This window comes from Enoplosus armatus, chromosome 4, assembly GCF_043641665.1.
Source record: "Enoplosus armatus isolate fEnoArm2 chromosome 4, fEnoArm2.hap1, whole genome shotgun sequence".
Lineage (NCBI taxonomy): Eukaryota > Metazoa > Chordata > Actinopteri > Centrarchiformes > Enoplosidae > Enoplosus > Enoplosus armatus.
The window spans coordinates 455,001-470,570 of NC_092183.1; the positions used below are offsets into that span (position 1 = coordinate 455,001).

General features: G+C 43.9%; 2 protein-coding genes and 1 pseudogene across 4 annotated transcripts in view; 2 read left to right on the forward strand and 1 right to left on the reverse strand.

Moving 5' to 3' along the window:
* LOC139284039 (WD repeat-containing protein 5-like) overlaps positions 1-5,030 on the forward strand; it is a 13,477-nt gene extending 8,447 nt beyond the window's left edge. For both annotated transcript variants that reach the window (XM_070904191.1, XM_070904192.1), the window contains exon 13: positions 3,628-5,030. In XM_070904191.1, coding sequence (XP_070760292.1) covers positions 3,628-3,728 — 101 coding nt within the window. In that variant the 3' untranslated portion in view covers positions 3,729-5,030. The remainder of the gene's footprint in view (positions 1-3,627) is intronic.
* A 1,016-nt stretch (positions 5,031-6,046) lies between these two features.
* On the reverse strand, positions 6,047-12,272 carry LOC139284583 (inactive phospholipid phosphatase 7-like; annotated as a pseudogene).
* A 112-nt stretch (positions 12,273-12,384) lies between these two features.
* LOC139284673 (putative uncharacterized protein BRD3OS) lies at positions 12,385-14,122 on the forward strand. Of its 2 annotated transcripts, none has more exons than XM_070905023.1 (2): positions 12,385-12,660; positions 13,331-14,122. In XM_070905023.1, exon 2 carries the CDS (start codon positions 13,472-13,474, stop codon positions 13,784-13,786), a length of 315 nt encoding a protein of 104 aa, XP_070761124.1. In that variant the 5' UTR covers positions 12,385-12,660; positions 13,331-13,471; the 3' UTR covers positions 13,787-14,122. The 2 variants fall into 2 exon arrangements, with proteins under 2 accessions (XP_070761124.1, XP_070761125.1); XM_070905024.1 differs by having other exon boundaries at positions 12,385-12,638.
* The last annotated feature ends 1,448 nt before the right edge of the window (positions 14,123-15,570 follow it).

Here is a 15,570-nt window from a genome sequence, read left to right on the forward strand (position 1 = left end):
TTGTCCTAGTCTTCACCTTTCTTTTAGTTTTCTGTCTCCTAGTCCCCAATTTTTCAATTCAGTTCAATTTTATTTATATAGCGCCAAATCACTAGAGTCATCTCACGACACTTTACAGATAGAGCCGGTCTAGACCGACTCTTTATAATGTTATTACAGAGACCAACAGGTCCCACCATGAGAAGCACTATGGAGAGAGACAGAGAGACAGAGACAGACAGGCAGAGAGAGAGAGAGAGACAGACAGGCAGAGAGACAGAGAGAGAGAGAGACAGACAGACAGAGAGACGGAGAGCGACAGACAGAGAGAGAGAGAGAGGCAGACAGGCAGAGAGACGGAGAGAGAGAGAGACAGACAGACAGAGAGACGGAGAGAGACAGACAGACAGAGAGAGAGAGAGACGGAGAGTGACAGACAGACAGGCAGAGATGTATGGCAGCAGTAGCCATAGCATCTGTAATTATAATAATAATGGAGTTAGTTACATCTGTAATAATAGCAATAACAGCTTTAATAGTAACAGAACTACGACTAAACATAATAACTGTAGTGATGAGAGTCAGGCAGGCCTATGGCAGCAGCAGCCAGGCGTACCAGGACCATGATCCACAGGAACCTGCGAGACGACAAAGCACAAAGAAACTCCGGGAAGATATAAAGTTAGAAACATGCATTGGACTGTGATGAATGTGCAAAGATGAAGAGGGAGAGGAGGAAAGCTCAGTGCATCATGGGAAGTGCCCCAGCAGTGTAGGCCTATAGCAGCATAACTAGGGGGCTGGTCCAGGCGGGCCTGAGCCAGCCCTAACTATAAGCCTTATCAAAAAGCCAGTGCAGAGAAGCTAATACAGGAGAAATATGATCTCTTTTCCTGGTTCCTGTCAGTACACATGCCGCAGCATTCTGGATCAGCTGGAGAGTCCTCAGGGACTTATTGGGACAGCCTGATAATAAGGAATTGCAATAATCCAGCCTAGAAGTCACAAATGCATGGACTAATCTTTCTGCATCTGTTTGAGAGAGGATCTTCCTGATGTTTCAATGTTACGGAGGTGAACGAAGGCAGTCCTTGAAGTTTGTTTTACGTGAGAGTTAAAGGACATGTCCTGATCAAAGACAACTCCGAGATTCCTCACGGTGGCGCTGGAGGCCAGGGCAATGCCATCTAGAGTAACAATATCCTTAGATACTGTGTTTCTGAGGTGTTCAGGGCCAAGAACAATAACTTCTGTCTTGTCCGAGTTCAACATCAGATGATTGCAGGTCATCCAGGTCTTTATGTCCTTAAGGCACGCTTGGAGCTTGGCTAACTGATCAGGTTCTTCTGGCTTGATCGGTGGATATAGCTGGGTATCATCTGCATAGCAATGAAAATGTATGGAGTGTTTTCTAATGATATCTCCTAAAGGAAGCATATATAAGGTGAATAGTATTGGTCCAAGCACAGAACCTTGTGGAACTCCATGACTGACTTTGGCGTACATGGAGGATTCATCGTTAACATGTACAAACTGAGATCGATCTGATAAATACGTCTTAAACCAGCTTAGTGCGGTTCCCATGATGCCAATTAAATGTTCCAGTCTCTGTAATAGGATATGATGGTCAATGGTGTCGAATGCAGCACTAAGATCTAACAAAACAAATACAGAGACAAGTCCTTTGTCTGATGCAGTTAGAAGGTCATTTGTAACTTTCACCAGTGCTATCTCTGTGCTATGATGAGCTCTGAAACCTGACTGAAAGTCCTCAAGCAACTTATTGTCATGTAGAAAGTCACACAGCTGGTTGGCGACTGCTTTCTCAAGAATCTTGGAGAGAAAGGGAAGGTTAGATATAGGTCTATAGTTGGCTAAAACCTCCGGATCAAGAGTGGGCTTTTTAAGAAGAGGTTTAATTACAGCTACTTTAAAGGACTGTGGTACGTAGCCTGTTAATAAAGACAGATTGATCATGTCTACTAAAGAAGTGCTGACTAAAGGTAAACCCTCTTTAAGCAGCCAGGTTGGGATGGGGTCTAAGAGACAAGTTGATGGCTTAGATGAAGAGATGGTTTTAGTAATTTGGTGAAGGTCAATGGGAGAAAAGCAATCTAAATATATATCAGGTTTTACAGCTGTTTCTGAGATTCCTGTGTTTGAAGGTAAGATACCACCTGAAGACAGGAGGTGATCAATTCTGTCTCTAATAGTTAGAATTTTATCATTAAAGAAGCTCATGAAGTCGTTACTGCTGAGGGTTATAGGAATACATGGCTCCATAGAGCTGTGACTCTCTGTCAGCCTGGCTACAGTGCTGAAGAGAAACCTGGGGTTGTTCTTGTTCTCTTCTATTAATGATGAGTACTAGGCTGCTCTGGCTTTACAGAGGGCCTCCTATAAGTTCTAAGACTATCTTGCTAAATTAAACGTGATTCCTCCAGTTTGGTGGAGCGTCATTTCCTTTCAAGTTTCTGCACTGTTTGCTTTAATTTGCAGGTTTGGGTGTTATACCATGGAGCCGACTTTCTTTGTTTTATTATCTTCTTTTTAAGAGGGGCAATAGAGTCAAGTGTCAGTTGAATTGAGCCTGCAGCACTGTCAGCAAGATTGTCCATTTGAGAGGGATGAAGGTTAGCATAGGAGTCCTCAGTTGTATTGAGACATGGCATTGAATTTAATGCCGATGGAATCACTTCCTTAAATTTAGCTACAGCACTATCAGATAGATATCTGGTGTAGGCTTTTTTGCCTAATGGTGTGTAGTCCAGTAATAGGAATTCAAAAGTTATTAAATAATGGTCCCATAACAAAGGATTCTGTGGAAAGACAATTAGATGTTCAATTTCAAGTCCATATGTCAGAACCAGGTCGAGGGTGTGATTAAAACAGTGAGTGGGTTTCTGTACCCTCTGACAGAAGCCAATCGAATCCAATAATGAGATAAATGCAGTACCAAGGCTATCCTTATCAACGTCCACATGAATATTAAAATCACCTACAATAATGACTTTGTCTGTTTTAAGGACTAAACCTGATAAAAACTCTGAGAGTTCAGATAAGAATTCAGAGTATGGACCTGGAGCGCGATAGACTATAACGAATAAGACTGGCTTCAGTGTTTTCCAGGTTGGGAGTGAGAGACTCAGAACGAGGCTTTCAAATGAGTTATAATCCAGTTTAGGTCTAGAGTTCATCAACAGGCTTGAGTCAAAGATGGCTGCAGCTCCACCTCCTCGGCCGGTGCCTCGAGGGATGTGAGTATTAGTGTGACTGGGCGGAGTGGATTCATTCAGGCTGACATACTCTTCATGACACAGCCAGGTTTCTGTCAGACACAGTAGATCAATATGAATATCTGATATTAACTCATTTACTAATACAGCTTTAGATGACAGAGATCTGATGTTTTAACAGTCCACACTTCATTTTCCTGTTGTTTTGGACTATAGCAGTGGTGGTCATTTATTAATGTCTCCTGTTTACTTTTGATTGAATTAATTTAAGTGTGCCCTAACTTTTCAAACTATATGGAGTTATACAGTGTTATGAACTTTAGCTCGCTGCAGGACTTCCACAACACTCGTTGATAGTAGAAGAAGAAGCTGTTGTGGTCTGTAATTTGAGTGTCTTTGTGTCTCTGTGTAGATGTGGTGATCTCGACTGCCTGCCATCCAACAGAAAACATCATCGCTTCAGCCGCTCTGGAAAACGACAAAACCATCAAACTGTGGCGGAGTGACTGTTAGACTGAAGGAGAATCACGGGTCCAGAACCTGAACTGTCCTGGTTTAACTACACACGGATTATCAATGATAATCCACATAAACACAGAGTCAGTTTGACCTCATTCGTCTGGTGTGAACACGCACACAGAGCCACAAACACACAGTCAGACCAGGTCCCACTGTGTCCCAGTTTCAGACCAAGAACCACTTCAGTCTCCTCACACTGACAGAAAATGACTCAATCAAGTGCAGACTAAAATCACTCTATTTTTGAGTGAGGTTTTGTTGGTGTGTCTCCTCAATTAAAAGAACCTTTAAAGGGCCAGTTCCTGTTTTAAAACCCCGATCTCATTAAAACACGTGTGATGTTGCAGAGTTCAGTCAGCTTTATCTTTAATCTTCCCTTTTATATTTCTGCATATTTTAGTAAGAAGCCACAAGCTTTTCTGATCCGAGACTGTTCATCATGTTAGTTTCCTGTTAGTGCAAATCATCACTTCCTCCCTTTCACATTAAAGGACTTCCAGTAGTTCAGGAGACAGAATCATGTCCCTTCTCTGAAGACTTTTATTGTTAAAAATAAACTACAGAAAGATTTGAGTTTCTCTTTTTAAGGTCAAAGTTATTGATGTAGTCTTTGTGTTTGGATAATTCGATCCAATAACAGTCAAGAAAAACTAAAGTAATAAATATTTACGAAGAAAACGTACAATCCAGTGGTGAATTATTAATGGTGCACAGCATGTTCATACATTATAATAATAATTTCCATATTATTCAAGTGAAAGCCTAAAGATACAAATCTCCCAGTAAGTCCCTGAATGCACCACACATCAGAAAGCTTGACAGACTTTGTAAGTAACACTTAGTACAAACAGGAGGACTGACCGGGACCAGGAAACTGGACCGACCAGGAAACTGGATTTTGTGTGGAAAATCAGTTCCTTTAAAAAATCTGGGTTGAAGAACATTGAACTGTCCCTTTAATGAAAACAAAGTAAAAACTAATTATTTCAAAAAATCTAGTTTATAAATCTAGTTTCTCTGACTCATCAGTTGCTATAGCAACTGAGAGTGTGTGTGTGTGTGTGTGTGTGTGTGTGTGTGTGTGTGTGTGTGTGTGTGTGTGTGTGTGGGTGTGTGTGTGGCTCTGTTGCGTTCACTGACTCTCTGTCCTGTTGGAACATTTGATACAACAACAAACAGCAGCTCTTCATCATTGTCATCATCACGTCTCTCAAACTGTTTCCAGAAAAATAACTTCAATCAGCGGATGGAGAAAAGAAATGATCAATAATGTTTGGAAAGATTTTGTCTTTTTCTTTTTCAGTTATTTGTAAATAAAGATTTTTGACTATGAGGTCTGTCTGCGGATCTTGCTGCAGTGATGTACAAGTGTACTCCAGGGTGTGTCAGTACTCTGTGACATCACTGTTGGGTGTGGTGACAGAGAATCGCTGCTGTTCAGTGATCAAACAGTCGAGTGTCCTCAGACGTTACAGCTGATGTCATCAGTGACTGATTTCACTGAAGAAAAGACGGCAAAGTTTTTAAAGAACTTTGTAGTTCTTCGTAGTCTGTAGCGTTTATTTGTCTGAAAAATGTGAAACATCCCTTCAGCTTTTATTTTCAAAAGTTTTAATTTACACAAAGTCGGAGACAAAAGCAGGTGCTTACATTCAATTTTCTAGAGACACACACATCAGCTGCAACACACACATGGGCAGCTTGGTGGCGCAGTGCTTAGCACTGTCTCACGGGAGGTAGAGCGAGGGAGGCCAGCACGTTGCATGGCAGCTCGCTCGCCATCGGTGTGTGAATGTGTGTGTGAATGAGACCTGATCTCTAAAGCGCTTTATAAGTGAAGACCATTTACCATTTACACACAAACTCACATTCAGTAGCTTTAAATCTGTCTCAGGATGTCTCTACTTTCTGATGTACAACAGCTGATGTGAACCACATCGACCAGACAACAATGTGAAGCAGGCAGGTGTGTTCCAGACTCCTAATCTTACTGGTACAGCAGGTCCTTCATCCGTCCAATCAGCCGGCCGCAAACATGAAAGCAGCAGAAGTATTAAACCAGTCCAAACGAGTGTCCAGCATGTGTCATCATCAAGCATCAAGTCCAGGCAGACCAGTTCAAACCAGTCCAAACCAGTCTAAACCAGGCTGGAACTAGATTATTTTGTCAAAATGGACTTGCAGGTCTAAACCAATCCAAACCAGTTTTAACAAACGTGTCCAGTGTGCCATTATAGGTGAGCATCTGGTGGACAGCAGAGTCCAGACAGACCAGTCTTACACCCAGTTGAACCAGTTCAGACCAGTCTGACCTAAACCAGTGGAGTCCAGCGCAGCGTGCCAATGGAGATGAGGGTCTGGCAGGTAGCAGAGTCCAGCCAAACAGATTCCACCAGACTGAAGTGCAGAAGGCCGAGAGCAAATCCACAGCCGACGTCTGACAGGTGATGTTTACCCAGCAGCACTCGGGACACGCCCACCAGGAAGGCCCACAGGTAGAGCAGGATCCTCAGAGGCACCTGGAGGACGGACTTTATTACTACAGTGACTGAGTCGAGTCTGAAGGAGGACCAGGGTCCTGAGCTTCAGTCCAGAGGCCTGTACTACGGAGCAGGATTTGAGGTCAGCGAGGTACCTTCAGGGTTAACCCTGTGTTTTCAGGGTCACGATGAGGGTTCACTTGTTACCAGGGTACATTGCCATGGTAACTTATGCTGCACACCTAACCTGCTCCGGAGCAGGTGATGTTCCAGATAACAGATCAACTTGTATGAAAGCTCCGCCTACTGACCAATCAGCTCTCTTGGAAAACGGCATCACCAATCATAGAAGATCCTGTGGAGCTCGGGGCGGATCATGAGAGGGTCTCTTAGGGGGGCGGATTGTTCAGAGACCGGCAGCCCTTTGTCTTTCCCTGACGGTGTTTAATATGAGAGATATAGATTCTGGTTGGAGGGAATGACTCCTGTTTACTGATATCATCCTCCAGCAGAGAAGAAGGGTTAGGGTTAGAAAGTAAGCCTACTCACCGCTTTGAACCATGTGATCAGCAATCATCTGATTGGTTGACAGCTGATCACGTGATTGTGATGATACGTTAAACCTATGGATTTTATTTTCTGGTCTGTTTTGTGCTGGTGGGAGGAGTCTTATAATAATCTCTAATGAAACAGCAACATTCAGTCATGTGGAGGGCGGAGCTTCACTTTGTTTATTTTTTGAGTGACTTCAGACTTCCTGCTACTTAAAGAGTCAGGTGACACACAAAAGTCTGAGACCACGTTGAAAATCTCAAATATTTTCACATAAACCTGGAAAAAGTTTGAAGATTCAGAAACATTTAGAAACAAGAAGAAGTTATGACATGTAGAATGAAGAAGAAATATTTTGATTCTGCACTATTTTTTGGTCAGCAAAAAGGTCAGATGTGTTTGAGTTGTGTCCTTCCATCGAAGCATGTGTTCAGATGACACTCAGGTGGATCTGATCTCCTCATCGGAGGCTCGTTCAATGACCTCAGCTTGCAGCCAGTGTTCACCTGTTCTAAATTTCTAAATAAAGTTTCCAGCAGGTCATTGCTCACTAAGCAGCATTGTGATAGTGGGAAACATGGCATCAGAACTAAGTGAAAGTGTTACTCTGAGCAAAGAGGGGCTTTCTCAGAGTCAAATCATGGCCAGACTAAAGGTTTCTAAGGGGGCAGTGCATGGAACTCTAAAACACTATGCAGAAACGGGATCAGTTGTATCCAAAGCTCGATCAGGCAGACCAACAGTGACCACACCATCAGAAGATCAATACAACAAGCTTAGTTCCCTGAGAGATAGAAAAGCACCTTCATCACAGATACACAATCTGCTAATCTGCTGGGCTAAGAAACAGCAGCATTTTACTGTGGATGAAGAAAAGTCCTATTTACTGATGAATCCAGGTTAGAGACTTCTGGCAGTAACAGAAGGGTGTATGTAAGGAGACGAGCAGGAGAGAGAATGATACCGCAGTGGATCAAACCAACAGGGAAACGTGGTGGAGGGAATATTCAAGTCTGGGGGGGTTTGCCTACTCTGGAGCTGGACCCCTGCAGTGGATCGACTACACCCTGACCAAGGAGAAGCACCACTCCATCCTTCAGAGACATGCTGTACCCTCTAGTCTGCATCTTTGTGGAGAGGGCTTCATACTGCAGCAGGATAAGGACCCCAAACACACCTCAGAGCTTTGCAAGAACTACTTGAAGACCAAAGAAGATGAAATGAAAAATAGAAGAATCTTGACTAGTGGTCTCAGACTTTTGGACCCTACTGTGTATACTTGTATACATACGTTCATATATATACTTGTATATACTTACACACACACACAGACATACATATATATTTACACATACACACATATATAGTATATATTGAACTTGAGTAACTTGATTTTGTGAAAATGAGCATTTAATCAATGAATTAATCGATTCATTGATTATTTAACTGGCAACAATTTCGATAATCGTTTAATGTCTTCCGTGTTTTTTCTCTGCGACATAATCTTTATTTCTCCTTCGACTGATTAATCAACATTTTGACATTTTATAGACGAAACGATTAAAGGAGAAAATAATCTGGATATGAATCAATAATGAAAACAATCGTCCGTCTACGTGTGATGACATCACACAGTGGACATTAGTGCATAACGTCATTTCGTGTGTTTTAGCAACTGGTCTGAGGTCAGTGCCTTCTCACAGGTAAAGGCAACATTATGTCTAAAACAGAACGATAATAATGATAAACCGACTGACCGCTAGCACCAGGTGGTTCAGCAGGAACTTGGAGACCATGACGGCTCGGCTGGCGTGGGCTGCTGGGAAAGAATATGTATCCATGGCAACGTAGTCCAAAAACCCAGGAGGGAAATCCCATGGTCCTCTGCGTTTGACCAACTTCTGCATCCCAGCGACGGTCATCAGATCCAGGATCAGAGCTGCAGAAGAGAGACAGACTGGTGAGATGTTGGACAGCACGAGGAGCACCTGAACACACCATCGGTTCAGAGGCCTGATCAGGACTCAGTTTGTGGACTGAGTTTCATCACCTGCTCTGGTCAGTTATTCTTCTTGGCCCCCCCTTCAGTTCCTCGGGACCCCCTGGGAAGCCTTTGTCTTTGTCCTGCTGAATGTCTGTAATATTTAATGTGAATGACGAGCTCAGTGAGATTTCACCCCCCCTCCATGATGTTGAGTTCCTCACCTAGCAGCAGGTTGACGAGGACTTCCTGTCCAGCCAGCGTGTTGCTCCTCCACAGACAGATCAGAGTCCCGCAGAGCCAGGGGAGGGCGTGTCCACTGAGGGCCAGCAGGGTCACCATGGAGCGCAGCGGGGCCCCAGAGCTGCGGGCCCCCACGCACACGCCCAGACGCTTAGACAGGCTGATGTCGATGGCCAGCAGAGAGTTGATAGCGATGCCTCGAAACGACGGATTCAGCTGCATACAGTCCTGCTCCGGCCAGCGAGACGCCTCCTTCACCCCCACATCGGCTGCTGAGCCCCCCTCTGAGGAGTCCCTCGACCCCCTGAGGACAGAGAGACCAGAACAGGAGTGAGTCCAGGACAGAGACGGGTCAGGATGTGTGTTTTATAATGGAGGCCTCTTCCCTCCAACTTCAGATAAAACCAGCAGACCATGTTTTTCCAGTATATTGCAATAAACAACATTTCCATTTAAGGACCTGGACTGGACTCTTGGACCAGGACCAGGACATGTATAAATGTGCATCGTATGGGGACACACTATAAAGAGGGCTGGTTTCCTGCGTGTACTTCTGTTGTAAGACCTCATCGAAGATGAAAGACTCCCTTCAGACGTGTTGAAGGTCTTTAATCATTTGATTCAGAGGAAAACATGTAAATGTATAAAGTAGCATAAATTGAAAATACTCAAATAAAGTACAAGTACCTCGAATTTGTTCTACAGCCATTGAGTAAATGTTACTTTTCTCCACAGGTTAGATGAACCGAGATCCAACTACATGGACCCAGGATCAGGTTCCTGGTATTAACTGAGACCAGCAGCAGCTGGAAGTTAACAGTCTGAACCTTTAAGACTCAGCGCTGTGGGTCCTGGTTTAGGATCAGGATCGGGGTCTGTCCGGACTCTAAATGTCAGCTGTGATGTCAGTGGTGGAGTCTTACCTCAGTCCTGAGTCCTCCTGCTGACTCTGCTGTCTGAAGGCGGCTCTCCTTGGACCGCCACCCCCCCGCCCCTCCCCTGCCACCTGCTCCCTGCGGGGGGGCTGGTTCAGGGACACAAACTCAGGTCGGTTCAGGACATTGTTCCGGTCTCTGGCCCGACACCGGGCCTGGCTGCCGGGCATGATGGTCCGGAGGTGTCGGAGTTGCTGGTGGTGAGACGGCGTGCAGCGCTGCAGGACTGTGACAGATCAGGTCTGAGACTCTGAGGGACTCTGCTATAAATAGATCAGCTGGCCTTCTTCTTCTGCTGTCAGCTGTTCAGAGAGAGAGAGGCTGGAAAAACACTGAACACACACACACACACACAGTATAAAGCAGGTCAACAGACCACAGCTGCACCGCTGTGATTTTAAATGTCACCTGTCTCAGGTGACTTTACAGGTCGTTATGTTGTGTTCAGGTCAAGTCACGTTCTTGTAATTACCAGTTTCCAACTTGTAAAGTTCATGTACGTCGCGTTCATCATTGTTCTGGGATAGAAGATAAAAACACTGTGGCTCAAATAGTAAACGACGTATGAAGACGATGTGATTTTACAACTTTTACTGTTAAAAAAGACAAACATAACTGGATCATCGTGTCCTGGAGCTCACTGGACCTGTTAAAACCACAGATGATCCAAATCTTTGTCAAAATTTGTTATTTTCAGCGTGTAGGCTGAACCCGAACCCTTAGTGAATATCAAACCTGTGACATTCTTTGGCCACTTGGGGACAGCGGACGCAACACTGGCATCATTACCTTTTAAGCTGAAATGACGAACAAAACTGGGAAGTTACAGGAAGTGCTGGACTCTCTCTTTGTCTCTGAGAAGTTGAGAGGCAACCAGCAGAGACTCCAGGAAGTTACTGGTCCCAGTCAAGAGATGGTGCAGCACATAACTTCCCACGAAACCTTGTTGTTTTTGTTCACATTAAACAAACCAAATGTAACATGCTAATCAGCTTCAGAGCAGTGGACAGAGCTGTTTCCCCCTGTTTCCAGTCTTTATGCTAAGCTAAGCTAAGCAGCTGCAGACTGGAGCTTCATGACGGAGGATGATTCACTAAATGTTGAACTGTTCCCTTCTGACAGTGTTGCATTATGGGTCGCTTGTACCCTTAATGCTGCTAGGCTAGCTTGTTTGTGTCAGTCAGCACTAAAAGTGTTTGGTGAAAATGAACGAACTCGTCGGCTCAACCAATCACTGTTGACCACTGCTTGACCAGAAGTGTATGACATCAAACTGACCTCAGATCAGAGCAGACTGACAGACACACAGTAGACTGTCTGATGACACAAACAGGGACGTGGCTGTTCACCTGCAGGGAGGCTAATGAAAGACACTATCCAGGTGCATCATGGGAATTGTAGGATCCACTGATTCTGTGTCTCCACCTTTGGTTCTGTTTTTAGAGACTGACGCTGTGGAGGTGTTATGTTAACGTTAACACAGTGTTTAATATCAAACCATCTTCATCTTCATCACATCAGATCTGTTTCAGGCTCCAAACTGTTCATATAGAATATCATCTGCTCACATTCTGTCTGCTAAACCGGATCAGACTGGACCTGGTCCAGGCTAAATACAGAACACACACACACACTGACTTGGCTGTAGCAGGACTTTACATGAAGCCATGAGTCCAGACCCCCGCTGAGTATCTGATTGATTTACTAATTGTTCCAACCATTTATTTTATTTTTGTCTAATTTCTCTGTTTTGTCTGAAACCTGAGGGGGTCAGAATATCTAAAGTCAGAATTGTAATAAAAATAAAGGTTTTCCTTTCGTTTAGTCTTTTAGTCTGTGGTATGGAAAGAGTCACTGCAGGTCCACTGAGAGTTATACATGTGATTTGTGAATGTGTACAAAAATCTGTAAATTTGCACTCAAAAACTGAACATGGATTATTTTATTAATAAAACGTTTGGCCTGCAGTCGGATAACATAACGTCACAGATCGTCACGTCAGCAGATCACAAAAAAAGTAAAAAGACAACTGAGAGGTGGAACTGAACAACGAAGACTTTTCACTGATAAAAAGTCAGAAACGTTCAGTTTGTTCAGGACTCATCTGAGTGCAAACGTACAAGCAATCAATACAAACCAGTCGGAGCAAAATGACAGTAAAAACACAGCTGAAACTGAAGAACATGAGATATAAAATAAAACACCAATGAGTACTTTTACCTATAATGAAGTATTAGTGTAGTGTGGTATTACTTTTATCTGAATAAGCAGCTCTCACCTCAGGGGAACCATTGTGACTGCGTTGTGTGTTCCTACACGGACTGGTTTGCAGACACACCGTTGCCATTGGACGCAGCAGCAGCTTCAGCTTCTCCTCAGCAGCGGCATGCTAACGATGCTAACGGCAGCTAAACTGTTACAGAAAAGAGAAGAAAAGATTTCAAACGTCACAGTTTATATTCTGACGTTTCAACAGTTTGGTTCAGTGACGTCATCGCGGTGGTAAACGTCAGCTATGTGTTTATCTCGGGAGCTAACTGAGCTAGCAGCAGATTAGCTGTAAGCCTTTGAATTGAGCGGTGGTCAGCAGTCAGAGCGGCTAGCTGACAGGCGGCTAGCAGCCGTTAGCTCCTCCGGTAGTTTAACGGCAGGACCGACAGAAGAACTCCGTGTAGAAGTGTGAATGTACGGTAGCCGAGAGGGACATGAGGAGGTCAGTTGCCTGATGAAGCAGCGTGAGTCTGAAATCTGAGCTCAGCCGGCTTACTGTATTAGATGTTATTGATTATTTACTATTTCATTTATAACACAACTTAATATTTAACTATTCATATGTTTTAATCTGTAAAGTAACTAAAGCTGTCAGATACATGTAAAAAAAAAAAAAAGTTAAAAGTACAATGAGTCTGACATGTAGTGGAGTAGTAGTAGAAACACTCAAGGAATGTACAAGTACCTCAAATGTGCACTAAAGTACAATACATGAGTAAAGTTACTTAGTAATATTCCACCTCTGCAATAAAGTGTAATGTTGTGAGGACCTTTGTGTCCTCCTCTGCATCCAACAAAAAGCATCTTTTATAAAGTTTAAAGACCTCAAACGTCTCCTCTGAGGGTCTCTGGCTGACGCCCAGCAGGTCTCAACTCCTCTGAGTCTTTTCTGGAGTCGGGACAGAAAAAGACTTCTTACTGCGAGTCGTAAAGAACTTTTGGCCCGTCAGGAGTGACTTCCTGCTATAAGACACTTAATAAATATCTGATCAATATTAATAATACTAATATTCTGTATCTGACAGGACTGAGGGTTCACATGCAGACCTGGTATCAGTGTGTAATCTGGATTTACAAAGACTTTGGGACCAGATCCAGTTTAAACAGCTCTCTGACCAGGTTTTGTTCCATCAGGTCCTGCTGAAGAATCAGACGACCAGCTGGACTCTTCAAGATGAACCTGGAACTGAGCCGGTCCAGACTGGGACGGGCCAGTCTGCTTCTTAACGTTTCTCCTGTCACCATGCTGGTTTATGGAGTGCTGACACCTCCAACATGTCGGACTGTGGTCCAGCTGCTGTAGAGGAGCAGAAGGCTGCAGAGGATCCTCCTGGTTCTCCTGGTCCTATCCGTCCCTTCCTGGCAGAGAAGGCCCTGTCGGAGGCCTTTGCACGGCTGCGGTACCGGGACACGTCCCTGCTGATCTGGCAGCAGCAGCAGCAGGAGCTGCAGGCAGCCCCCCCCTCCACCTACCTGAACCGCAGCCAATCGGCCTGGTACAGCAGCTTTGGAAACCAGGCTGTGCTAGTCCGGGACAAGAGGGGCCTTGAGGACACAGAGGGACGGTCCAGGATCTGCAGCGTCATGTAGATAGGAACCAGAAACCTGAACAGACTGGTTTGATTTAAACCAGACTCTGTGATTCAGACTGAACTTAAACCTGATTACAGTTTCTGGTAACACTTTGTTTCACAGGTCGTCATTTCCTGATCATTTCCAGGAAGGCTCCTGGAAAAACATCATCTGGTACTTAGGGTTTGCCAGTAAAAGCCACAGCTGGGGGTGTGGTTAGTGGGCATTGTGGGAAATGTAGGAGCTATAAGGGGATCCTGATTCAAAGTGTTGTAAACAGCAGTTACAGTTTGACTCCAGATTCAGGTTTTAACTGCAACAATAAATGTTTTTTATTCTTGTGGATGAAGTGAAGTTGGAGCCAAGTCCCAATTCTTTGCTATCAAGTCCAACAAGTCTGTGGTCATGATAGGTAGGTCCCAAGTCAAGTCCTGAGACAAGACCAAGTCCCAAGTCAAGTCCAACTAATCCGGGGTCTTAATAGGTAGGTCCCAAGTCAAGACCAATAAATCCCAAGTCAAGTCCTGAGTGTGTGTGTGTGGGGGGGGGGGGGGGGGGGGGGGGTCAGTCTGTGGAGGTGGTCTTCTTTGTTCAGCATGTCCTTTTGGACGTCTGGTTACTTTTAAAACAAACAAAAGCAGCTGACATCAAAAGACGTTTGTTAGTGAAGGATGAAGTTCAAGACATGAAAATCATTTTACACCACAGACCCTTTTACTTTTTAAACAAATGATGTCACACCAGTGATGTAATATGACTTGAGTCCCCACCCAGAGTCTGTGGTTTTAGTCTGAAACACTTCCTGCAGTTTCCTCCTTCAGGGAGCAGCAGCTCTGCAGTGTGATTTATGTTGGTTATTACAGATGATAACGACCAGTTTTCATGATCAAACATCCACAGAAAGTTCAGCCTCCTGCGGTCTAATCCACCTCTACTGTCCCTGTGTGATCACTGTTGTAGTCAATCGATCCAAGCTATGGATAAACGCTGTATTGAACTGTTATTTTGGTGAAACACGGAGAGCAGCAGCAGGTCACATCTTTTATCACCAACTTTTGGTCTCCGGTCAACAGAATTTATTTTTCTTTCTGACACGTTAATATCTCGACTTCAGACACGAATACTATTTAATAATTAAGATATTTGTTAGGACTTAAATTAAGTACATTTACAAAATGGAAAAATTAAGTGGGACGGGAGAAACTTTTCCTTCTATAAACTTAACTTACATTTAATAAACTGCTGTAACGTCTTTGTTTTGTCGTGAAGGTCTGATACACACCTGATTGTGTTTTTATCAGCGTGGCTCTACGTCCATCTGTGTCACATGCACATCAGCCTCAGCTGTAATTTGTGTTTGCTGCTAATGAGCTGATGTTAGCATGCTAACATGCTAAACTAAGATGGTGAACATGGTAAACATTATACCTGCTAAATGCTGAAAGCACTGCTGTGTCTGAGTACAGCCTCAGAGTTATTAGCTTGGCTGGAGTCTCCTATGACCTGGTCTAATCTACAAAGAGAAACCTCCACAGGTGTGAGGGGAAGCTTGTATTTATGGGGACGTGAACCCGTTCACACAGTGACGTTGTTGGGACGCACCTCCTACCTGGGGATAAACAGCAGGTCCCCAAAAAGTAAACCAGTAGATTTTAGTTAAGAAGTTAACACAACAGACGCATTTTGTGGTGTGTGAAAGAGAGTCGAGTCAACGTGTCAGTTTATGTGTTTATTTATGAAAACAAAGGAACTCAGAAAATAAGGATCCCATATCAGTAATTACATCAAATAATTCACTTGTT

What these genes read in the sequence shown, in the direction of transcription:
- LOC139284673 (XM_070905023.1), top strand. Translation starts at nt 13,472, where the DNA reads ATGTCGGACTGTGGTCCAGCTGCTGTAGAGGAGCAGAAGGCTGCAGAG.